This window comes from Cheilinus undulatus, linkage group 8, assembly GCF_018320785.1.
Source record: "Cheilinus undulatus linkage group 8, ASM1832078v1, whole genome shotgun sequence".
In the NCBI taxonomy this organism is placed as follows: domain Eukaryota; kingdom Metazoa; phylum Chordata; class Actinopteri; order Labriformes; family Labridae; genus Cheilinus; species Cheilinus undulatus.
The window spans coordinates 26,386,186-26,413,007 of NC_054872.1; the positions used below are offsets into that span (position 1 = coordinate 26,386,186).

At 43.6% G+C, this 26,822-nt stretch overlaps 1 protein-coding gene across 3 annotated transcripts in view; it reads left to right on the forward strand.

The window, feature by feature from the left end:
- Positions 1-275: 275 nt before the first annotated feature.
- Positions 276-26,822, forward strand: part of kirrel3l (kirre like nephrin family adhesion molecule 3, like) — a 41,400-nt gene continuing 14,853 nt past the window's right edge. For 2 of the 3 annotated variants that reach the window (XM_041793072.1, XM_041793074.1), the window contains exons 1-2: positions 276-869; positions 26,651-26,806. In XM_041793072.1, the coding sequence (XP_041649006.1) occupies positions 830-869; positions 26,651-26,806 (196 nt within the window). In that variant the 5' untranslated portion in view covers positions 276-829. The remainder of the gene's footprint in view (positions 870-26,650; positions 26,807-26,822) is intronic. The other variant, XM_041793073.1, reaches the window with a different exon arrangement.

Consider the following 26,822-nt stretch of genomic DNA (forward strand, 5'->3'; position numbering starts at 1 on the left):
TCCATTAAAACCATCTCCAGATAACAGCAGTGTCTTTTAACTCACAAATGTGCACCACATTGTTAGCCCATTATCCTTTTCAAGTCTCCAGGAGAGTTTCTCCACCCTAAACTGTTAGGACACTCATTTAAAAGGGAATAAATGTCTTAAATACCCTCCCTGTGACGCCACTCAGCCAATCGCTGCTCCCTGGGGGCGGGGGCTTCGGACCCCCCCTCCAGCCCAGCATCAGAGGCAGAGGGGCTCCTCCGACACAGCTCCTGCCAGATTTTGTTTTAGCCCCTCTCTCCCCACCAGATGACTGTCAGTGCGCATTTCCCATTGGCAAGAGGGAGTGAGAAGTAAACAGAGGAGAGCGACAGGGAAGGAGGAGAGTGTGTGAGAGAGTGAAGGAGTGAGTGTGTTACAGCGGGAACAGCGTGAGAAGCAACTTCACCGGGGTTTATCACCGCGCACTGGCGGAGACGAGAGATCGCCTCAGAGCGGAAAGTGGACTGTGTGGATGAACGACACCGACTGAAACGCTCGTTCACTAATGGACTGTTAGGGAGCGTGAGAGGTGAAATCTGTGCCTCCGTGACGTGGAAACGGACACTGGAAAAGACGCTGATGCAGAGGGGAAAGTTACCAACTATGGATGAGCATTGTTAACAAAGACTTTCCTCTCCTTTCGGACCTTTCAAAGCCATTGCTTCAACACTGGATGCTTTTATAGACGATCCCAGCGCGCTTGTTCGTCCGGTGATATTCCGGTGCCGCCGCGGAGGACCGTACCCAGCTCGGAGTGAGTGAATCCATCCACGCAACAAAACAAGCGGTCAGAGCTACAATGACGGCGTTATACCTCATCTTTTGCCTTATGGTCACAGGTAAGACATCTTTTCATTCGTCGTTAAAGCATGCATGTGTATTGATGGAGAGGATGGTCCGCGCTCCACACTAGCGCGCTGCGTCAAGCCATCCAGTGCGCTGCTGTGGAGGGGGAAACTGAGATGCTGCAGTGCTACAATTCACAGCTGTTAATCTCCGGTAAATGTTTAATTAGTTTAGAAAGAGTGATTACATCAGGAGGTTTCACTATCTGTAAGCCAGCACGGTGCACCGGTGGATAATGGCACTGCGTAATTTTGGAAAAGCCCTGATTGTTTATGCTCTGGTTCAGATATCAGATGCGTTAGGGAGACGGATCTCCGTTTTAGTGGAAGGGGAAGCCACCAGGCTGCCAGTGCGGAGCGCAAAGTTTCACTTGTATTTAATTTCACCCGTGGGATTTGTTGCTCCGGACTGTAACGCGTATGCGTATTAGGTGTCCATCTTGATAAATTCTGTTGTTTTTTAGGTTTAAGCAGGGGAGGATGACACGACTAAAGCGCTATGAGATGAGGTAGCTCAGAGTAGAGCTCCGCCTGAAGTTATTGCAGCTGTCCCTTGATTCGCATTTTGCTATATAAATAAAACAGTTTATAATAAGGACAAAGGAAATGGAAATGATCTCTTTAACTGAACTATAATGGCTGGGTGTGGAGTTCCCTGTCATTAAGTGGCAATTTTACACACTCGTGGAGCGTAAACTCATAAAAGGGTGCGTGGAATATCGTGGGTGCACAGTCTTGCGGCTGCATGCGAATGGGATGGAACAAGGCAGACAGAGAGTGAAAGGGATACACAGAGAGAGAGAGGGAGAGTAAGAGAGGGATGGATAAAAGGAGAGACAGAGAGGGGGAGCATTTGTTTTTCGGAAGACAGGAAGAGACATAACGCACCTGTCTGCACCCCCCCCATCCCCCACCCTAACACATACACTCACCCACACACGCGCACAGACAACCCCCTGCTGCTTTTTGTTTGCAGAGTCCACCACAGCGCAGCGTTTATGAATCCATATGAGTAAAATATCAGGTTTGTGCTCAGAGTGCTCATACTGCTTTTAAAAGGAAACTATTAGTGTTTAACTGAATGCATGCCAGACTTTCAAAGACAGTTTTTAAGCTTTATGCCCCTCCAGGAGACATTGTCATAGCATTTGATGAGACACAAAATCTGTTTGAATAAATCATCAAGATAAAGAAAGCTTGCCAAAGCAGCAGCTAATTAACTGTGGTAAATTTATTGTTGCGAAAAAAGCTTTTGGCAATTAAGAATGAGCAACTGTTGACTTATCAGCATTTCTCAGAGTTGATAAACTAACGCATGGCATTAGGAGTTTGAGAAAATGTAATCAGATTTGAATGTAAGTGGATAAAGAACATCATCACACTGACAAAGATCTTCTCTGTGAGGGTCAAAAAGTTGCAAAATTGGAATCTTAATAGTTTCATGTCTCTGGCTTCTGCAGAGGGGACGCTTGTATCTGTGTGACAGAATCACAATCATAATTTCCAACTTAAAAGAACTACAAAGCTTTCTCCAAAGCTGCATTTCTTTACCTTCTGCCTCAGTTCCGCATGGTTTTATCGTTAGTCAAAGCTCTGGGGGGAGGGATGTGACACTGGCAGACCTCTGCTCCCTGACAGACTAGCAACAGCTGGATGAGACTGAGCGGTAGCCCGACAGTGGCATATTTCCCCCTGACCCAAGCCTCAACGCTCACACATGGCTCATTTTCTCCCTCTCTCTCTTAAACACACACGCACAAATAATGAACAGCTGCCCTAATTAGAACCTAAGAGACCCTAGACCTCATTTATGGTGCCAGTCTTCCACAGAATGAAAATTTGGCCACAGCACAGGGCTTCACTTTGAAATTTGTGTATGGCATATAGCATGCATTTGTATGTAAGTAGTCTTGTACAGCACTAATAAGTTACTCTCTGGTTAAGTCCCCTGGGCCCTCACAGGAATTGGATTCCACAGTGCATCAGTATTCCGAGTAATCTTCAGTGAGCTCTTTGGAACCTTTTGCTTTGGGTTGCCTACGTCTCATCGGGCCAAGTTCAAAGGCTGCGAGCTGAGATTACTAGTTTCTTTCCTTTCCTCTTAAGTCGCATTGCCTGTCATGTCACACTATAGAGTAAAGCAGGGGAAATTTTCCACCTTGCTTCTTCTTCTCACAACTCTTTTGCCCGTTTGCAGAATGTGTGACTGTGGGACACGAGGACGCGAGAGTGTATCTACTTAATGGGCCGGAGGCGGCTGGCAGACTTTCACCAAAGGTTGAAAGCCTCAGCATGCATGTACTTCATGCGAGCGCACACAGGCACAGACGGAGGAGTGATATTAAGCTGAGGAAGTGATAAGCCCTGACCAAGCCCTCTCCTCCCCACCGCACCACCCTTCCCGTTCCCATTACCAGAGATTTGTCTTTTCCTCATGCAGTGCAGCTATATTTGTGGACGCAGTGGCAGCAGGTCCCAAGAGCTTGGTTTTAGGGAACTGTGCATATTTTATGAACTGCCGTTCTGCTGCTCTTTGAATTCTTGTGGAGGGAATCAGAATGGGCAAGAGAGAAATAGGGTTTAAGATGAGTGTGGGAATGGAGGACAGAGCAAAAGCAGTCTTGTTGCAGGGACAGGATTTGATATGTCACAAGTGTCTTGGTGATTAAGCTGACAAGCTGCAGGGAAACACTGAGTAAGAACACTGAGAATCTTTAACCTTGTTTCCATCTTGTTGCTCCTGTCTCTCTCCTCTCTCTCTCTGTCACACATAATCTCTAACAAACACAGCCCTGTTCTCCAGTCTCTCCTGTTGGTTTTCTTATTCACTCCTCTGTCGTTTTCCCTGCTTGTGATATAAAGAGATTGAGGATAAGTAGCTAAGTGGGAGAAAGTTTGGCGGAAAGAACCCGGGCAAGCCAGCCAGCAGATGAGTGTTAGAGACTTGGTGCACAATAGTGCGGACGCAGCAGAACCCCCTAACGCAGCTGAGTCTTCAGCAGAAGTGTCTTGCATTATTTAGGAGACATACTCATGGCAAAGATATAGATGCATTTTGGCCTACTTTGATTTCCTGTCACTGAGACGCCTTTGTAATGGTTTTGCTGCCGGGTTGCTAAATTTAACATCCAATCAGATATTCTTAGCCTTACTTACAGTAAGATCTTAATGTTGTAGAAACAGCTTTATCTTAATCTATACCAAAGATATGTCTTTTACTTGTGCTAAGCGTTTTAGTGTAGCAGCTTAGAAGTTAATATTTGAGATTTTCACTTTCATAAATCATTTCCTCGTGCTGACTCTCTTGCACGCACATGGACAGTAATGAAAGATCAAGATCTTAAACTTTGTCCTGCTGTTTATCCTCATCCCGGAAACATGACGTGCACACATGCTATTGTCTTTCTGCCCTTCTTCACAAACACATATCCTCCCTCTCTCTCTTCCTGCACACTTACTGGAGACACTGGAAGGAGAAAGGAAACAATGGCAGCTTCATACTGTTGCCTGTCTGTAATCAGCTTTGCCATGCGGGTAAACACAGATGAAGAAGTTGGCAGTGTGTCCTGAGGCTTTGTTATCAGCTGTTAGCAACTTAACTGGATGTGCATGCTGCTGTAGTGAAACACAGGCAGCCAAAGTGGTCAGGTAGCAAACCCTGGACGGCACTTAGCCTCCTCAAGTATTATTTTATCCCCCACCCATCCTCTTTTTGTCTTTGCTTTGTCCTTGTGTCAGTCTTTGCACATCCTCACCTTGTTTTTCCTCTGGGGCAGTCGGAGAATCCGGGGAAGGAAATGACAGGGAATGGGACAATGGAGAGGCCATGTCAGCTTCCTGCCATTGCCTGAAGTCTTCTCCATTTGAAGCACTTGAGGCTGTATCATCAGCATACAGACTGGTTGGGGACAGCACAAAAAGTTGTTTATTTCTTCTGTACAAACACTCTAATGGAAGGAAAAGAGCCAGGGAGAAACCGGGATTCTTTGCATGTCATTAAAACAGCCCCCAAAGGGAAATAGTCACGTCCATACAGTAGTGGCTATTTAAAGGAAGATCTGGATTGCATTTATCTCCCCCTAAAATGCCAGCGTCACTTCCTTGTAGAGAGATGTATCACCATTTCAAAAAGACTCAGAGCCCAACACACAACAGGAAGATTGCAGACATACTAGACCACACATTCATTTTTATTTTCCAATCAATTCCTGCCCTGCAAGACAAGAATTTCATATCTCCTGCCGAGACACAGAAACCAACAGCAAATTGAAATTTATCTTCCACGTTGCTGCAATATCTGTTCCTGTGTTATCTTCGGCAGCCCGGTTCCTTAACCTTATATTAAAGATAGCTCTGTTGGATTCTGGCAGCTGAGATGAGTCTCAGGGAAAAGAAAAGTTCAGCCAGCAATACCATTACACAACTTTTACTTAACACTGAATTCTGATTTGTTTTCTTCTTCTTTTATGCAGTTTGATTGTCAGTGGCACTTATTACACATAGGATCTGAAATGTCTGGCTGGCTCAGCTTCTGACATGTGCACATCATCCAGAAATGACTCAAGGACCCCCCCACCCCAACCCCCTCCTCTGACATGCACACAGAGGTCAAGGACATACACTGGCACGGAGGATGATAAGTTGAGATGAGTGTTTGGCATCTTCAGGGCTGTGTGCCCTTTCTAGAGCAATTAGTCAAAGTCCAACTGTCTAATTAATGATGCTGCTGCTCAGGACAAGTCATCTCGGTATCTAAGTAGGGCTAAAAACAGTTAAGAAAATGAGATGATGCTTCCCTGTTGCTCTCTTTATTAATGATGGAAATAGTGCACACCCTCATGGGACTCAAGTGCTCCAACTACTCCATCCTTGAAGTCCACCAGCCTGCCTCTTATTCTTCTTTTCATCTCTCCTTCTTGATGGTTTAAAGTGCCTGGAACACTGCTGCTAATATTGTGTTTGTGATTCTATCATTAACCAAAATAGTGTGTTATTTGTTGGTGAGACTCTTCTAGGGATGCACAGCTAAACTCTTTGTAGTCGGCACCAGAATTATGAGTCGGTTGATCTAATTATTAACATGTTTTTATCATTTCAACCCCCAACTCTTGGTCAAACTCTCCATCTCAACTGTAATGACTACAGCCTTGCTGCTACAATGCTTTTACTCCAATGCAAAGAACTGCTAACTGATAGCACCAATAGCATCTTGTGGGACTTGTGAGGTCTGGCATTATTTTGACCCAGGAAACAGTGATGAAGTTGACACATTTAACCAAAGTTGGCATACATAGTGTCATCGACATATTAGTATCAGCAGATATTACCTCAAAAACTTTAGTATTTGTAAACAGATGTGAATTTCTGCTGATATTTTCAGCCAATGTATTGGCTGTACAAATCAGCGTTATGTATACAGCATATCTGCCTTAAATATTGGCAAATATACAACTGTACCATCAGGTGCAAGTGGTTGGCTAGAGCAGTGGTTCTCATCTGATTGCATTGTATTTAAATATGACTTACTTCTCACTAATCCCTACCTGCATTAATGCTAATGCACCACACTGCTGCTGCTGGCTAAGCTTAACCTCCACCACCCCAGCCTCCTCATTTATAGCATAAAGCTGTTGCACCCTCATTCAGATCCATGCTACTATGGATTGATTGCTTTTGAACTAATTTTATTGTATTCAATACACATTGTCATACATGTATCTGTCCATATGGGGGTTTCTAGCAATGTTCTCCCTGGAAAGTCATAGTATGTACCTTGACTAACCCAGGGAGAATCTTTTGAGCAGAGCCTTCTCTGCCAATAAAACTGTGTATCCATTTTGTAATAAAATGATTAAATGTATGACGAGAGTATTCCTGAATGAAGTTTATTATAGGAAAAATGTGAGAGGCACCTAGCACAGACATCCATTAACACATGCACACTTAGACAGCTGTAAACCCATGCTGCAACCATAAAGTCTGTCCTAACGACAAAATTATCAGTTCAAAATATCAAAACTGATCATAAACATTGAAATACAAGATATAAAGCAAGGATAACATAATTTAAGCCAGTTAGCTAAGAAACAGATATAACCTAAATAACAGGTGAACTTTAAGAGATTTTGAACTTGAACTTGAACCAAATTTTAAATATTTTAAAATTAAATTTATAACGTGTGCACGTGGCAGAGAGAGAGAGGGAAAGCACCAAAGCAGGGCTTGAATCATGACGCCTGACGTTTTTTTTTTTTTTTTTTTTTGTGAAACAGACACAAACTGAGCGCTGTCTCACACCAGTGAGTCATTCAGGCAGCGTGTAAACTCAGGAGATTTGCGTTAGTTCACTGGTGCAGACATAGTGCCATATTTGCTATGAAGCGACGGACAGTGGCTGAGTAAAAATGCAGGACGCGTTCCTGCAAACATCACTGCATTAACTCTTCTCCCTTCATGATTTTCACATCTCACATCATGCATGTTATGTTGTAGTAACAGCGAAAACAAGTCCACTGTGCCACACAAAATAGGCATCTGTGCGTAACACAGCGCGCCGTGCAACACACGGCACGATGTCCAGGCTTACAGCATGGATGTATATGGATACATGACTGGTTTAAGAGAAGCCTCGAGGCAGATAATTTGCCTCGAGGAATTTTTTTTTTATCCAATCACCCAAATAATTCGACGAATCGTTTCAGCCCTGGTTATAACCACTATTTCACAGTGGTAAATATCTAAACTGAACAAAAACGGAGCAGTCCATGAGTTTCAACTCTAAAAATATATTAACTCTTAAAAATTGTGAAATGCGCTATAGATGACTCTTTTCACCATAGAGTCCTTTGCCAGGCTCTCTTGATAAATGTTGTGGTTTGAATCTTGAATGGATGACTGAAAAATAATATGAAGAAGCCCTAAACATAAAACAACTAACAGACTGTCTACTTCCTCTCTCAATTCCACTTGACTCAGCCTGTCTTTGCATAGAAGACGCTTGGTTTTCTTTACGGTCAAAAGTTATCGCTATCAGTATTGGCTAAAACGAATTTGGAAATATCCACATATCAGATATTAGCAAAAATCCAACATAAAGCATCCCCAAACTGAAGCTTTGACTGACTATATTAAACACAGGAATGTGACTGTTAACTTGCACAGGGATTGAAGGCCTGCGGTGCTAGCCATGCTAACTTTAGTCAAAAACACAACTTTGCATTGTTATGTTGTTAAGATTCTAGCGCAGTGTTGTTTCTTTACAGAATGTACTTACTTTGCTTTAGACTAGTCAGCTGAACAGAATTGCCATTTGTGCTTAATCAGATGGGGAATTATTGTAGGAACATCCCTAGTCTTTTCTTTCTGAAAGATTACATGTTAGTGTAAGTGGGTGAGTGAAGCGATGGAGAAAGAGTAATGACGTCTTTTATTTTCACTTCGGACAGGGCTGAGAAACTCACCCTGGGAGGTCTGCCGCAGACGGCAGCCAGTTTGCTATCATCTGAGGGGTGTCAGTCAAAGATTATCGATCGGGGCTTTTAACTGCAGCTTCTTCAATGGTTTGAAACATGTTAATGTTATCGAGCCACGAGGAGACGTGAGGAACAGTGAAGTGTGTGGGTGGTTTAGGTGGATGGCGGTTGAAGCAGTGGGAGGGTGTGAGGTGTGTATCTCCTCAAGCCGACCCAGTGGGCTCAGCATGAGAGAAAGAAAGGGGGGAGCGAGAGGGAAAGAAAGAAAAGAAAGAGAGAGGGGTCAAAGGGATTTACTGCCAGGAGCCTAGAATTTCAGGTAATGGATATGGTTGTATTGGTGTAAACCAAACCTGCTGTTTTTCTTCCTGGTAGGCAGAGGTGAAAAAACAACAAAGGTGTAACTGACTGCAAGTCTTGAGGGGATTAATAGAAAGTTGATATTTTGGCACCTCAGGCTAAACATTATATCTCAGGTGTACACTTGGACACGCAGAGAGGGGTTGTGTTCATGCATGCGTGTATGTGTGAGTCGTGGATGGGGGGGGGTGGTGGTGTTGAGGAAGGTGTATAGCGGGAGGCTTTTCTGCTTCTGCCACATTCCTGTGAAGCTGCAGCGTGGAGGGCAATAACACATGGCTAAGTGCTTCCCAAGCTGGCTGAGGTGAACCTATAACACCCCTCCTGGAGGAAGCAGCCCAACCATTGTTCCAGCACATTGCACCCGTCTGACTGAGGCATCCTAGCGTCGTGCTGATCCCAGGGGGCGTTTCTGGAAAGGGAATGAGGCAGTGGAGGAGAGGGACTGCTTGTTCCCTCTACAGACTATCCGCAGATGGGGCTACGGTACAGGATGCTGGCTGTTTGCTTTAGAAAGTCCCAGGCGTTTGCTTTGCAGTGGCGGTGTACAGAAAGCTCTGGGGGATAGAGGAGGAGAGGAGAAGTGCCAGTGGAGACAACAGCAGGGGAAGAGAAAGAGGGAGTAGAGAAAGAAAGAAAGAAGGGATAGAAAAAGGACCTTGCCTAATATGATGTCAGTGTGAATATAGTGTCAGTGCCAAGAAGGGAAGACAGATGATACAGCCATACAATGATAGGGTAGTTGGGCGAGAGAGTGCTCAAGTCCTCCCCTGTTTCCAAACAGAGACATATAGAGGTGGAGATAATGGAGAAGGGAGGGAGAGTAAAGAAAGTAAGCGAGGAAAGGAAAAGGAAAGGGATGAGATGGGGGGGAACCCAGGCTGCATCCATCATCTGGTTTGGTGCAGAAGCCATTTGTACCTATTGTTCTCCATAATTTGTTTTCTCAGAGCCTGCAACGGGCGGGGGTGAAGGGGGGAGAAACAAAGCTTCAGCAGCCATTTATTTTTGCTCTAATTACATAAGTGAGACAGCATAATTAGACGTATAGCTAAATAGACAATAGGCCGAGAGAGATGCACAGGAGGCGATAGACAGGAAGGTGTAGATGTATTTAAATAGATAAGAGAGGCATGGCCCGCTCTATTTCACATTCAAGAGTGCGGGAGAACATGTTAAAAGAAGTAAAGGGATAAAGGGAAAAGGAAGAGGAAAGGAAACGGAGCGATGGAGGGGATAAAAGATAAGAGGAAAAGGAGAGAAAAGCCCTCTTCACAGACTGCACTTTGAGGTGCGGTCCAAGGCAGCCGGAATAGTCACATCATTTAATACACCTGCTCAGTGGGAGGGAAAGGAGAGATATAAGGAGGTGCCGTGAAAAAAAAAGAGGAAAAGGGCAAAGAAGAGAGGGAAAAGGAGATGGATTCCATCTTTTGCTTCTTTAGATCAAAGGCAGAGAGTGGCTACAGAGAGCTTGTTGTGGCTTGTTTGGGAGGGTCTCTGTCTGCGTGAGGTCACAATTTGACCCGGCCTGCAATTTTGTTCAGGCGGTGTTACACTTCAACACAGACACATGCCGAAACCTTCGATGGCATCGCAGTCTTTCGGAAAGTTTACTCGAGAGAATTCAGGCTGCAGGAAAGCTGAGAGCAGATGTTGGATGAAAAAGTTTGCCTAGGAATAAAAATAAAAGCTGCTGTAGAGTAACTGAAATTGACCACACGTTTTAGCTTTTAGTCGATATTGTGCTGCTGAATGTTTTGTGTATGTGCTAATGCAGTTGTGCATCTGCTCAGGTTCACATGGAGGCGGTGTGTGGGTGTGTTGAGCGTGTCACCAGCCTTTCAGGACTGTGATCCAGGGAAAGATAAATAGGCCCTTAATGAAGCCACTCAATCAGCAGCCAGTTAAAACAGCTGACCAAAGATTGAGGGTCGGTCAGGCCTGATTGGAGGCCTATTGAAGCTGGTTGAGGGAAGCTCTTGAGCCGTCACACTTTAGATTAACCATTCACTGCACTATAGAGCACGGCCTAACTACCCTTCTTTCTCTAAACAGTCGGCTGACACTTTATAGAAGCTCAAGTCGACTCCCTGATTGTGCTGGGGAGTTCTTTAAAAGCCAATTTAAACTCAATCCTTTGTTTAACTCCCCAGGAACTCAAGCTGGGACATATTGTATTGGTTTGCGTGTGTGCTCTTTTAAGGTTAAAGTTTTGTGTGGCCTGTCTTTAAGCATGTGATGTTTTGTTAAAAAAAGAACTGGGTGTATCTCAGAACTAGCACAGACCAGTTTTTTTGGGTGAAAGAGAGGGTGCATGAGAGAAATCAATGGCCCAATTCAGCCTATTACAGCCATGACTGTTGCTGTAATGGTGTGGAAATGGACAGTGGTCATGTGGATCCTCTCTTCTACCTCTAGGCTTGGATCACAACTGAAGCTCCGATTCATTTCCTCCCAGCTTTGATTAAAAAAAAAAGTAGTCTGAGGATTTCAAAGAGCCTCACATGATAGTGACGAGGGAAGAGATCCTCCCGTTTTTTTAAACGGATGAGTCCTCTTTTCTGCCAGGTTTGCCGAAGGACAAACATAACACTGGGCTGCAATTTTGCTCAACAAATAATGGCTCCTCTGGTTCTCTCTCTCCTTCCAGCCTTTGCCTCTTTGATCCCAGGTAATGTGTTAACAAGCAACGGGTTCATGGAATACCCACAACATTAGGATGTGTATTCACAGTGAAGCGCCAGAGTGTGTGTGTGTGTTTGCACATGTGTGGCTTTATGCCCGTGCGTGTGTGTTTTCACACCAATTAATGAATTGCTTTATATGCCTGCTGAGGTGACGATGGCCTGTCTCTAGCAGGGCATTGCTTTTTTCCTCTTCTGTGTCAGCTTCAATCCACAAAGGCTTAGACCCTCTCTCACACTAACACATTAATGAGAGCAGTCTAATTAGACCTGGTGGTTCCATAAAGGGGACTCCGGAAACCGCAGCTCCATTGTGAGTTTGGCTAATCAGGGGGCCACTAAAGAAAGAAGACCAACTAAGTTCACACATACACAGGGACCTGCTTGGAATAACACTCAAATTAATTCTGTTAATTGGAGGAAAGGCAAGAAATATTTTTTCTCCACATTTTGACCACAGAGGTTTGGCTCTTCTAACACTAGAAAACCCAGAAATCCAAACCTTCTAGAAAGACAGTGAGAGGTCAGTTTGACTAACAAAATTACAAACTCTGGTATCTCTGATGATAAATACCCAATAAAAACAGAAATACATTTATTATAATGGGAAACATTTTTATTAAAATAACACAAAAGTGTACATTTTATCTAATTCATGTAGTTTTTTCATGGTATTATTCATCATCACATACAGCAAACTAATAACTCCATATCAAAACTTATGTATTCGCAATAGATAATTCATCTGACACTCAGAACTAGAAAATAAAAACTGGTTGCATCTGATTTGATGATAAAACATTCAGTTTTGATGCCCTATTGTAGTTTAACGGTAATACACATGTTTCATAACATAAATATATCTCTAGAGGTGGAATTGTTTTCCTGATCACTGGAACGTTTGAGAGTGACTTTTCCCATAAATACTGCAGTGCTTTTGCCACCTACATTATTATAAGAGAGGCAGTTTCTCTACTTTTTGTGAATAAGTTGTTTATGCTTCTAGGTCATCCAGAAAAATTGAATTTCACTACATGAAAACTTCATTCAGGAAGTAACAAGTTAAAATAAAGCAAATCAGCTAAAGCTTCTTGCTGCATCAAAGCCTTTTTTGTTAAATTATTCATGTTATTTTTTATATTGTAACTAATTTTTTTAGTATATCAAACTAGTTTGTTGGGGCGGGGGTGTAAATGCTGATTCTGCATTATTAGTTCAGTGTTTTCTGATGCGTCCCTCTCCACAACAGCTGGAGATGATGTCTATGTCTTAGTCCCCCCTGAAGCCAGCCCTTGTTCAGCACCACAGAGCAGCACATTTATCTGGACAGCCTAAAACCTCCTCAGCCTGGTTGAATTCAACTACAAAACATCTAAAATCGGTCCAGTAGGCAACTTACTCAATGAAGATGATGCAGCTGCCACTGCAGAAAACTGTATCAATTTGACAGCCGGGGGTCTTTCTAGGTAGAAGCAGTCCTACTCACAGATTTGGCGTGGCCCCCGATAAACCCAAAGAATGGAGCCTTCCCAAGTTGTGATTGATCTTTTCTTATTTGTTTTCTACCAGTTTTTGCCACTTTAACCCATTTTTTTGACTTACTGCCTATTTTTTCCTTTATTATCCCATTATTTGCCACTTTAGATCCATTTTGATAAGTTTTAAGAAAAGAGGTTTACATTTTAAGAACGCTGTATACTAAAGCATAAACGTAAAAAAAGAAGCTATTGCTTTGATTAGAGCTATTATTAATAGGGTAAAAAATAATGTGGTTATCACAGATTAACTTTACTATGGACCTTGATTTTGCTGATCTCTATTGTCCCCCAATTTTGCTGGGCTCCAGAAAGCTCTCCTCTTTAGCCCCCCTTATGGGCAGCCTTTGGTAAATGTGATCATGTTTTCTTTTTACTCGGTGCAATTTGTTAAAATGAAATTTTAGATTTAAACAGAAACTCTTCATTGAAGAGTCAGAGACCAGTAGCATTTTAACTTTTGGTTCAGCAAAGTTATACTGTACATATTACTCATATAAAAACAGTAAAAAGGACTGCCATGGTCTTTCTAGTTTAGCTCCGTCACTCCCAGCAGTAGCATTCCTCCTGAGGGCGATGCAGGGAAATGATTTTGCTTCCCTTCATCCCTCTCCCTCACTCAAGATAATTCAATCCCTTCAGTATCAAATAATCTCCCCCAATTTTTCAGCCTATTTTAACCTTATCACTCAAACACCTTCCTCTTGGGGACGAGCATCTTTCCACCTTGTTAAAAAAGAGGAGGAGAAGGGAAGAAAGGATGATGTATCCCAGAATAGAGGGGTGGCAAAAAGCTCTCTGAGGACTTCCTTTAAATGCCTCTGCTTTTTTCCGCTCTCATGGGCCATATGTGAAACAGCAGGCAGGGAGAGGAGTAGAGTAAGGATGCAGAGATACAAAGGGAGATAAGGAAGGCAGACATAATCTTAAAGCGAAAAAAGGGGTGTGTGGGTGATGTGCGTTTTTGTACTTAAGGTCTGGGGCTCTAACTTGTGTCCCACAGCACTTAACATGCCCCCAGCCATCTCTCCTGGCAGTTAATTAGAATCCAATAAGGTTGCCGCCTGTTGGTCATTGTTCCTCCAGTGTGTTTACCCTTTCCAGAGGCTCCATTCGCTGCTTAATCTGCCGAGAAGCTGAATGTCAATAGGTCAGGCCAAGACTCCAGAGCCCTGAGAGAGAGGGAGAGACAGAGCGACGGGGGAAGAAGAGAGGATCAGGGGGATGAAGGAAAGGGGTCATCTCGCTTTCTCTACTCTCAATATTTTTTTCTCCGCCGTTCCATTCTCCTTGTTTTTCCCCCTCCCTTCCCTTTCCTCTTGCGTCTCCTCTTCTCTTCTTTTCTTCTCACTTCTAATCCGTCCTCTTGATTGTTCTAAGCTGCTTTCAGCCAGCCCCTGGGAGGGTGGGGGGGGGTTGGAGTCTGTTTTAATTAAGATTTAAAAGACGACTCCCTCAAGAAGGGGAGATTTAAGAGCAGGATGGACCAAGCAGGAGTAAATGAATGAAGGTGGGACAGATTGTGGAGAGGACTTGAGAAATATCATAAATTGGTAAAAGGAGATGGTTAAAAAGCTATAATTTTGCACTCATTTATGTGCGTGTTGCACGCCCACACATTCACGCAAACAAAGCGGGACTTTGAGGCATTCAAGTGCCTAAGCCAAATGGGATTTTTCTCCCATTTGTAATCAAGCGTTACAATCTATATAGATCGATCTCAACTTCCTGTGATTCATACCATATCCTGCAAGGGGGATATGGGATCAGTGGTCGCCACCAGGCAGGCTAAGGGAGTTATCTCAACACTCCGTCTAATGATCGATCATCTCAACAGATGGCCTTAAGAACATGTAACGCTCCACTTGTTTATCACAGCCCAAAACCTTGAGGCCTCTCGGTAGAGTGACCTGGAGCGAAAGTTTCCAGACAGAGACATAGAAGGAATGACAGAGAAGGAGCTCAGGAGGCCAGTGATAGTTAAAAGTTTGCTTTTGTTGTCTGCTTAGCTTGGTTAGAAATGTAGACAGGATCTGAACTCATCCCCTCCATTATGTGGTTCTGTTTGGGTGGCAATGTCACCATCGTTGAAGCCCTAGACGTCCTTGTTAGACGCTTAATTAGCAGTCTTATCACACCAGGACAAAAGGAGATTCTTCCGTCTGGCTATCAAAGAAGCAGGCACTGTTACTTACTTCTCTGCAGCAAACATTCATCTGCAGGCGGGGGGAAAGGCGCGTGCTAAATGTTTGGTAAAACAGTCACATAGTGCACATCTGCCCCTACCACAAACTGAACATTCTTCATCCAGAGTTAAACCCCAAAGAAAACACACCCCGAAACAGGCCACACAATAAAGTGTTTAAGTTCATCAAGCCTCAGACCTGCTGGTGCAGCCGGTAAGGTGTTAAAGGCCAGGCAGGGGTCAAGAGCCCAACCCACGGCTTTCATCACCAAGACACATCCCAACACACAGCCAACATATGTGCGGAGTTTCACAGTCAATGAGCTGACCCACCCAGCATGACAAAGCCCTATTCACAGGCGGCTAACTGCTAGGAAATCTGCAATGCCATGGTATGATTAGGGCAGAATGCAACACTAGCCAAGCCAATGGACTTGCCGATCCAACAGAGTGAAAGGAGTGTTATTGAGAAGACAAAGAACTTTCTTTTAAGCATGATCTCGCCCTCAGCTTGCTTGCTGCAGCTCCATCGCTTGCCTCCATCAAAGCCCCTTGAGATTCTCCCTGCAACACTCTGCCTCCGTCACTCACAGCTCTGTTAATAAGGCCAGCAGTAAACGCCAGGAAAGATATGCAGGGATGAAAGATCCTCCCTTCATGTTCTTGCTTTGAGGATGTGTTTCCGGGTGTCAAGGGGAGGAGGGGGAAAATGCAGCTTTACACAGTAAGGTTGCATTTTAATAGAAACAATAAACCCATCCGCTTATAAAATAATATTTTGTGTCCCATATCCTGTTGTTCTGCGGCTCTGGGGAGTTTTGGCAGACATGAAAAAGCTGAAGGTATAGAAGAAGCCAAAGTATAAAGTGTGTGAAGCTCCTAGGGGAGGGATACATCACACATATATTCTTTCACTGCAGCGATTAATATCCGGGAAAAAAAGGTCAAACTTGACTTGAAACGGTCCAGTATATCACAGTTACATTCGGAGGCTGCATTTCATACATCAATCCCTGCTGTGATGTCTCATCAGCCTGGTCACACAGGAGAGACCCACACGGCACATTATCAAAGATTGATGGGGTGTCCTAGTTAAAGACAGGGGGGAGGAGGGAAGACTTGTTGGAGATGGGAACTTTCTGGCACTTTTTTTTTTTGCCTCGACTGGCCTTTTTCTTTAAAATTTAAACATCATTACTGTAACCTCAAAATGTTATTCAAACTTCCTCAGCTCCCTGACCTTAAGACCTGACCCCCAGACAACTTGCAAATGCAGCGATTCATGACGTCAGAGCCTGAGGAAGCTAACAGGCTTCCATCTCCTCCCATCCGCCCTCTTCTCCTGTAAGTGAAGACAAAACAAACTGACAGAACAAACAGGCAGATTATCCTAAATCCTTTTTTCTCTAACACACACGCCCTAACCGTCTCTTATATCCACTGTTCACCGTCATCCTACCCGTTTCTTGTTCAGAGCGCTTGCTTAATAATTAATTGATTAATTAGCTTGCTCATTAATCATTTATTCATTAATCATGGCCTGATTTTTCTAGAGGAAGCAGAGCAATCTGAAAAAACCCTGACTTCACATTTCACTCTAATTATGCTCCTTTACTAATCAACGCTTAAGAAATGGAGTTTCAGGAAATTAGTTTTCCCCCTTCCCTTCTTTTTCTCAACACAAAGCAGGATGTATCGAGGTCGGCAGGTAACGTTTTCTCCCCTCCTCCCTTTCCTTGTGAAGCTCTGAGTCATCAGTAATTTTAAAGGAATGATTCAAGTTGCAGCCAATCTGATGAGCAGAATAAAAATTTGATGTTAAATTATAACTCGCCTCTTCTCTACCTCTAGATGAAAGAGGAAGCGGAGGGAAATTCTTCACACGGACTAACCACAGACAGTGATTAATAAATGGCAATTTGAAGGCCGTTTGTAAGAACAGAGAGGTGGCAGCGTTGTGAATCACACACTTATTGTTTTCACTGGATCCACGGCTCTCCTGGGAGAGGAGGTAATTTGTTTAATCGCCAGGAGTTATGTTCTCGGGACAGAGAGATGGGAAGATAGTATAGTTCAGAAATATCCTCTGTTGTGTGCATGAGAAGGCAAGAAATCTTTTCAAACAGGTTTAATTAGAGGTGTTTTTGTGCCTTTGTGCTCCTGTTGGATGCAGAGTTCACAACCCAGCTCAGCTGCTTCCTCTGAAGGGGCTCTTGTCAGCTGCTGACAAAAAAAGAATTATGCATCAAATTAAAGAGAGCTCCAGTGAAATGGAGGCAAGTCGGGCATTAACCTCTAAGCTTTAAAAAGCACACATATTAAGCAACACTAATGAGAGTCTCATCGAGCTGCCTCTGTTTTATATTCACACAAAAGCGCAGCCTCAACTTCAGTGTGGCATCGCCAGTTCTCAATGAGGTTGTCTCTCTTCTTCATCTTACCAGCAGCAAACACTGCACAAAGTGAACAATAGTGTAGATGGCCCTTCTTCTCTAATGAGATGCATACATTTACAACATTACCGCCCTCATTAAAAAATAATAATAATAAAGGGAAAAAAAAGTATTAATTATGAAACGCACTACTTCCTATCGTGAAGAGCCAAGGGGGTCTCCACTGGGCTCAATTAGGAAGAGTAGGCCGCAAATCCCCAGACTAAATTAATTGACACCCCAGGGCATTAGGCCCAGAGTCCCAGTATAGAATCAATGTAGAGAGCTCCTTTGTTTTCATTTCCAATGCCTTTTAGAAAAAGCAAGAAATGGAGGCAATTTTAAACATGATCTCTTCATTGTTTTATGAATTTTTTAATCTGTTATTTATTTATATATTTATTTGTTTCATTTACTCATCATGTTTGCTGCAGGCGCAGAAAAAAAGATTGACATAATTTTTTCGCTGAATTCCTCCCCCATCTTTCCCAAGCCTTTTCCATCACATGTTGTGCACCATTGCTGTTTATCCAGCATGTCAGCTGTTATGCACACACTAAAGTAGGGCTTTTGCAAACAGCACAAGAAGTTAATGATTTAAAAGCACAGTAAATTATACTGAAAGCCCTTCCATCCAAACAGTGGTGGAAAAAGAGGGGGAGGGAAGTAAAGAGGGAAATTGGGATACAGAGGCAGAAAGAAAAAAGCAAGAGAGAGAGGTAGGGGACAGAAAAGGGCTGGAACTGTGACACAGATCCAGCCAGCAGCTGTCTTGCACTGAAAACACCAGGGGGTAAGCAGGAATGACATGAAATGACAAGACTAGCTCAATCAACATCTTGTCAACACTGCTGGCTGATGTGTACAGACAATTTCATACTGCTGCCACCAACTCCCTCCCCCTTCCTCTCGTTTTTTTATATGGCTTTTTTTTTATTATTTCCTGTCCTGCTGCCAGCCAGCCAGCCAGTCACTTGCTATCTGTCTGCACGGAGTCAGCTCTCAGCTCTTTTGGCTCTCGTCTTCAGAGTGGGGGAGCTGTTTAAAAGCTGTGCGGGAATTATACTCAGAGAGATGCTTCTGCCCAATAGAAACCCTAAAGATATGGGACTGTGACAGTGAGTGTGCGTCTTTGTGCGCGTGTATGGCAGAGAGACAGTATAAGAATGAGTGTATTTATGGCACTGCAGCACAGTGACTGCGCGAACCATTCACACAGCGACTATGTCACATCAGCACTCTTGGTCTCTCCCTCCTCTCTCAGCCTCCTCCCCTTTCTTTCCTCTCCTGGTATGCATACCACTTTATTACTCCATCCACTGCATCTGCTGCAGCAGGTACCCAGGGAGAGGCTCTGCCACTGCTCGCCCATGCGATCAGCCTCACTGCTGCCCTGATGTGTTCACTGCCCCATTCCAGCAGAGAAAAACCCAGTGGTGACAGCTTCGGTGACGGACTGATTACAGCGTTCCATCAATCCCCCCCTCTCAGGCCCGCTCCTTGGCAATTGGAAGCTGACAGGAGCCCACTTTTTCCATTTTTACCTTTCCTCAGTTTTTCCGCTCTTTCAAACATGTAGTGGCTGCTTTTTTTGTGCTGTTGTCCCCCTACTCTTGAGTGTTGTGGTGACAAGCTGACACAAACCCCTGTGATTTTCACACCAGGGGATGCAGAGAGCGAGAGAGGAAGATAGAAAGAGGTAGGGGGGACAGGAAGGGATACAGGATAGAGGGAGTGCAAAAGGAGAGGCTGGCAAGAGATGACAGCTGACACGGAGTCTGGAAAAGCAGAGCGATGGCAGAAAGAGCCATGGAGAAAGCAAATCAACAATTAGTAACACCTTATATAACTCTCAAAGGGGGCCTGCTAGGCATTGATTTCAGGGATCATGGCTCACTGACTGTAGACGAACGGGTGATAAACAGAGGAATGAGAGGATGGATTGTGGAGGAATGGAAGAGAATGCCCCGGGTTGGGGTATCAGCAGAGCAGCAGAAGGGGAAGAGGGGAAGGGGGGCCTTGGTGGATGAGCTGGTCCACTCTGTAAAAAGGGGTCTAGGTCTGAGCCAAGATTTTCACAATGGAATAAAGGCTGAAAGGGAAGGCTAGGAGGATTAAACTCAAGCAAAACAGCTCTTAAAAAGCTGTTAGAGTGCAATTTGGGCACCAAAAAAACGCAGAATGGGAGAAAAAGATAGTGAGCGTGGGTGGGTGGGTGTGCAGCTGGAATGCAACGTGGGAGAGAAAGGACTGAAGAGGAGACCAGGGCGCATTAAGGTGTGAGAGAGGAGACCATCTGCAGAGGCACAAGCTGAAGCTTCTTCTTCTTTTTGTTTGTTTGTTTGCAGCGGTCCAAGAGAAAGAAAAACAGAGAGGCTGCTCTGTGCCACACTGCCACAAGTTAGTGGGTGGTATCTGCTGTTAGCCCCCCTGCAATCCCTCAGAAGTTCTGTGGGAGTCGTGGTAATGAGCTTAGTAGTCAGATCAAACACGAGATGGGTGCTGGGACCCCTTTGGGACACACTCTTTAGTTGAGCTACCTCAGCACTGCTGCCTGTTTGTATACATGCACAAACGCATGCACACACAAACAGGAAGTGGAGGACAAAAGACACAAAACAAAGGGATAATAATTCCATACAGAGAGAAATGGAGCTTGCATTTTCCAGCCTGATTTAGAGGCCTTATCTAGACAAGACACAATGGATGGCATTTGGGGAAAGGGGCTGTTTATTCCAAGCTTGACACTTTTTTGCCAATTGCCTTGTTTTTGTGCTTTCTGCTCGTCCCCCTATTTTCTCCTCTCTTGCTCTTATTGTGGAAAAACTCAAACCAGCTGGATGCTGGATTCTGCATCCACCACCCTGGGTGAGGATGCAAGATATCGAGCGCTGTTTGTTGTGGTTACATTTTGAGATATTACTGCACAGAGCAAATTGTCTAGTCAAGTTAAGAGCACTTATATTTATAGACCCCACAGGGTCGGATGTTGCTCTCTTTGCAGTGGATGGGAATGAGGACACGGAATAACATCAGGACTAGAACTCTATGAATGCAGATGGAGCCTCTTTAGGGGGAATCAGTTGAGTGTCATTGAAAAACAAGGGGAAATGGACAGAGAGGCTGGGGCTACATTATGTTACAGTTGAAGGAGGTGACTTTTTAAGTGATGGGTTAACTTGATTCATGAGCTGGACTCTGTTAATGCCTTTTTGTGTGTCAGATTACCAAAATGGCACAGCAGATTACCATCTTGGAAATAAGTGCACTGTACTGTGTGCTTTAGATCCACATTTCATCTAAAGGTCATGTGCAATGCCATTATCTTCTCCAGTCTTTAGCATTATGGCTGCCTCTTACACTTATACGTTTGTAGCACCCACACATACACACCCACAGTAGCTGCTTCAATCTAATTTTATCAAGGCAGATGTCCCGTGGTGGACGGATCATTGCTGACATCTGTCCATCTCTTCCTGATCCTTCCTGATGTGAAAGTATCAGTTGAGATGGAGGAGAACGCCAGCAGTGCAGGGTTCACGCAAAGCTCTTTAATAGGTTGTGTCCAAGTCAGAGGCTTTTTTTTTTTTTTGCACTTAACTCTGACCATGTGACAGAAAAAGCAAAGTCACTGTGTCAAAGTATCTGCTAAATGTGCCTACAGTTGCTTCCCCTATCAACACTGCCCCACCCTCTGCAGATCCACGCACAGACATAAACATACCCAGCATATTTTTAGACGCACACTGAGCCCACACAGTTGGGCAGAAACACTCCTCTCTCTCACACACACGCACACACATATATAAACTTAGCCCCATGTGCATCCAGCGGCGTGAAATGATATTCCATTTTGAGAAATCCGGATTAAAATGTATCAGGCCAAATGTGTTTTGACCTTGTTGCTGGGGGATGGAAAAGCACACACACATGCACGCACGGCAAAGGTAAGAAATTTAGTAAATGTTGCTTTTCTTGCAGTTAGGACTTGTAAATCTAAAATATAACTATCTTTAAATAATATATTACCACATGAAGTACAAATAATCTTCACTGTGCATGTTTACCTGCATACATTCACAATGGCATCAGGGCTGCCCACAAAATTAGCTGGGCCCTTGAAAAACCCAAAGACAACCCCTCCCCCCAGTGGGATTCAGTGATGATATCAGTATATGTGTGTTGGCAAGGCTGCCCATAATGGGGGATAAAAGGGAGAACTTTCTGGGGCACAGCCAAACTGGGGGCCAGTGGAGGTCAGCAAAGTTACAGACCACTGTAAAGTCAAACTGGGATAACCTTGGATTATTTTTAACCTGAATAATAACCACTCTTATTAAAGCACAGAGACACAGATTAGCAGATTTTATTTATTTTTACTGTTGTACAAATAAAGCCTTTTTTGGTTTTAAAAACACCCTTATCTTCAAACAAAATAACCTTGATTTTGGGCAAGTTTCTGAATACACCTAAAAACACATAAAGCTTGATGATGATGTGAACAAACATCAAGATGTTAGAAAATAAAACAGGAAAAACCTAACTTTAATTGAAAACACTTACATAATAGTGAAAAGTGGCAGAAAATATGCAACAAGTCTCTAAAAAAAGGTTAAAATGGCCATAAAGCAGTAGAAATGGTAAAAACAAAACAAAAAAACTGGTAAAAGATGTGATGAGCAGCTATAATGGTTGAAAAACAAGACAAATGGAAAATGAGTGCCAAAGAAAAGTGGCTAAAATGGGTGTAAAATGGCAAAAGATTGGAGCTAGGGGTGGAAAAACATCAAAAATGTGGCAAAAAGGGGTTAAAAGTGGAAAAAAGGAACAGGAAATAGTCAAAATGGGTTGAAATGTGAAAAAGAATCAGCAAAAATTGGCAAGAAAAGTGTTGGAAATGGGTTAAAAAGTGGCACAGATCATTTTTACTTCTGAACCTAGTAATAGTTTGACATACTTTTCAGCTCCAAAATGAGGTAACTGTTAGCCAGAACGCTAGCACCGATGCTACAAAGGGCCCAGACAATTCTGTGGGCAGCCCTGTGTGGTGGATGTGTAGCATATTGGTGCTAGCATCCTGGCTAAAAGTTACTTCATTTTGGACCTGAGTATGTCAAACTATTATTGGGTTCTGATGTCGAAGTTATTCATTTGTGCGACTTTTGACCCTTTTTCAGCACTTTCCCCACCTATTTTGCTACTTCTTTTTGCCATTTCTACCCACTGCTTTTTGCCCTTTTTTGTCACCTCTTACCACCTGGTTATTATTTAGGTTAAAAATAAACTATGGCTATCACAGCTTAACTTTACAGTAGACTCTGATTTTGCCAACCTCCATGGGCCCCCAGTTTGGCTGGGCCCCATAAAGCTCTCCCTTTAACCCCCCTTATGGGCGGCCTTGGTGAGATGGTAAATAATGTAACATGGACTACAGAAATGTTTGGATTTCTGTGGGATTGGGTTCTTTCTGTTTTACTTTGATTTCACTGAAGCCAAAGGACAGTCTGGTAGCACCCTGGATGCTCTTATGCTGTCGAGTTTGTGCACACGCTTGTTTGTACGTGACCAAAGCCGAGCCTCCTCACACCCACAGCTCCCCACTTCTCCTGACTGCCTCTCCTCCACCGTTTCTTTGTCTGCCTCTGTTCCTCCCTCTCTCCTTCCGTCAGAAATGTATTCATGTAATTAAGCTGCTAATACACCGTCAAAGAATTGTCTAATTCAGCAAGGAGGAATTAAAGGAATCTGGCATGAGTCATTAGCCAGTCGAGATGTTCTGTTGAGCGTTTTCAATAAGGGAGCCGGAGAGCCATGAATCACTCCTATGGTGTGAAGACATTCGCTACAGCACATACCCTGCACTCTATATTTGTATGCCTCTGTTTGTATGTGTGCGCACACGCCGTGTTAATTGCCATATTTGAGCATGAAAAATTGCATGTGGGTGAGGTGAAGAGAAACAATTGAGTGCATGTAATCCATCTCAACAATCAACCAAAGCGCTGAATTATTACCCGTTGTAAACATTTAGATACTCTGGGCAAGATACTTAATTGCAATCAATGTTTGAACTGTTGCAAGAACAAAAAGGAAAATCCTCTTACTCTCTCTGCAAAGGGATGCAAAGGAAAACGCTCAATAGCCCATAAAGGCAGAATGTTAAGGGACAGGCTGTAAAAAACAGCCTTTTTTAAGGTATGATGAGAAAATGGCAGCCTTTGCTAAACACCTAATAGCCTGAACTAGAAGATGTTTCACTTCTCATTGACGCTCTCAAATTGGCCTCTTTTGATCCGCTGTGCGTGACACACATACAGTCTACCTGTTTGCATCCAGCACTCAATAAGCCTTTCAAACACCCGGGGGCTAGAATGATATACAGGGAGACGTTATTGGTGGACAAACATGCATTGTTGTCTGCCGTTTTTTTTCTCCTCACTTATCTATTAACATCTTTTTGGGCCCCAGATGGAAAGCAAAGGAGTATAGGTGCGTGTGAAAATGGATTTTGAGGCAGTTGGGGCCATGGAGAACTCACGTTCCTGATGAACTCACTGTTTGGCGGCTTTGATTGTGCCGTTGGGCGACAGAGGCGGGAGGATGCAAAGCGAGAGGGGCAGGGTTCAGTCTATGGTGCACCCCTAGATGAAGTGGATAATTGAGTGCGGAATAAACACTGCCAACAACCTCGGAAGCCCACCCCCCCTTCAGAAAGACAGAAAAACCAGAGAGATTGGAGTGAGAAAGGGGGGAAAGAAGAGAAAAGGGGTGAGAGAAAGAGAGAGAGAAAATCCCAGCTACCCTCTGGGGGGAAAAGCTGCTATTGAAAAGCTATTAAACTTGCATTTAGCAGGATTGATTGGAAATGAAGAGGCCTATTAAAAGAGAGGGACAAGGGGACAATAGCGCGTCTCTGGCCGCCGTATGTTGCCCTCCTTTCAGCGGCTTTCTTCGCGGGGAGGGGGGCAACCCTGTCTGTTTAAGCGCTCCCACCAAGAGAAGCAGTTCAGGCGGGGCTTAGCACTGCCTGAATAGAACCCTCTTTATCTGCCTCTGTCCCCCTTCCCTTCCATTCTCCAGTGAGCAACAAAGAAAAAGAGAAGGAGAATGAGTTTTTTTAAGTCCTCTTCACGACTCTCACAGACACCCCACTTAGATAACCAACCAACTGCTTTCCTTCCTCCCTCTCCTCCTCCTACCTTCCCCTACGGATTAGTTACCTCTGGAGTGTTGCCATCTTCCCCTGCCAGTAGGGTTTGTAATGCTCAATCGTTAGCATAGTGGCACAAACAGTTGGAGCCGCAGATCCATATTCACACTGTGTTTCTGCATGCGTGTGAAGGCAGGCCAGCCAATCCAGTGAGACCGTGCATCGTACTTAAACACAGCAGCGGAACGGTGGCAGGTGTCTCTGCTGACTTTCAGCAGGCTCAAACGGATGGGTCTCCTGGGAGCTTTAATGGAGTTTTGATTGTTTAACATCCATTTTTACAAAAAGGCACAGTGAAAAAGTGGCACATTTTTCTCCCAGGAAGTGTATTTGCTTCATGTCAGCGAGCACAGAACCATATGGTCTCGGGAAAGAGTTAAATAAGTTATGAGGCGCAGCTGACTCTTCCTCTTAGAAGCCACATTTATGAGGGGAAATTTAATATTTTCACACATGTCATCCTTGTCCGTTCTCTCAGCAAGTGCCACGAGAACAAGAGAGTGAGCAGACGGGTTCATGGGAGACTCTTATGCACTTTTTTCACACCCCTTACAGTGGAACTTTTACTTTTCATCCCTGCAGAAGCATACTGCCATTGCACTCTCTGAAGCTAGTAGAAAATAGTAAATCAGCCATGAGTGGCAACCTTTGGACCCACTATAAATGCCTAATAAACATTTCATTAAATGTTGTTTTTAGGGCTCTCGAGATTAATCGCATAAACTGATTAATTCAGTTCCACAATAGGTTTTTAAAATCATGATTAATTTCTTGTGCCTTTCAGGACCATTTGGTAAAACCTCTGCAGTGTCTCCCTGCAGCAACAGTGATGTAAAATAAGTCCACCACTGCTCCCTCATGTCTCATTTTACTTTAATAAAACAAGTCACCCTGTTTTATCTAGCATTTACCTTTTAAATCCATAACAAGTTCCTTTTTTTGTGGTTAAAATGAGGGAAGAAAGTAATTACATTAACTCAAATTACTGTAACTGAGTACTTGTTCTTTTTTGAATAGTTAAGTTGAGCTTTACTTCCACTTAAGTACGTTTTAACGAGAGTAACTCTATGTTTACTTGACTACAATACTTGAGTACAGTCCTTTTATCACCTCTGTTGACTACACAGTAGCACATAGCAAGACAATAATTCCAAATAACTTTCCAAAACAGCAAAAACTGGAGTGTTGATATCTCATTTCTGCTTTGATTTTGACTCCAAGTGTAATTTTAACACAATTCTGAGTGAATTGCCTTCAGTGTTGGAGTTATTTGGTTTTTGGTTTGTCACATTCTGTTGAGTTGAATGATCTAAGCTCCACCCACTGCTAGTTCAAATTTGAGGGGTATGTGTGAATGGAGTTCCCATCATGCCTTGGGCAGAGTGTTTAGAGCACACGCGTTACTGGTGGATTGTTGTTTTCAATGTGAGACACATTTGTACTATGAATGAAGTTATCCACTGAGTTAGAGCTCCCATCTTTGCCTTTAGATGTTCCTAAAGGACATATACTGTATATTCTTTATCAGTATGCACTGATTGCTATGAGTTTGACTCTCTGCTTTGTTCTTACAAGAGGAGACCCACTTTGTGACTGATTTTTAGGAGTGACTGCAGCTTCGTTGTAACTTAAATATTTAAGACTTTTGAAAATGTATTTTTAACTGTGTGTAGTTGGATTACCTATTACCCCAAGTTTAAGACAGTAGAAGAAGTTTTGAATGCAAAATAGTGGAATTATTCTGAGATTAATTGCAATTAAAAATGTTGTTCTTTTGAGAGCCCTCATTGTTTTATATTTGGTTAATTTGTATACTAATCAACCACCTACTGTCAGGAAATTTTGAACTCTTAGAGATGTTTTAATACAGCATGCTTTCCCTCTTTTCTTCCAGCAGCCACCCAAGCAGCCTACTTCTCCCAGCAGCCCCAGGACCAGGTGGTCGTATCCGGCCAGTCTGTGACTCTGCCTTGTGTCATTGTGGGATACCGGGGAATGGTACAATGGACCAAAGATGGCCTGGCACTGGGTGGAGAAAGAGATCTACCAGGTATTATCAGTTTTTC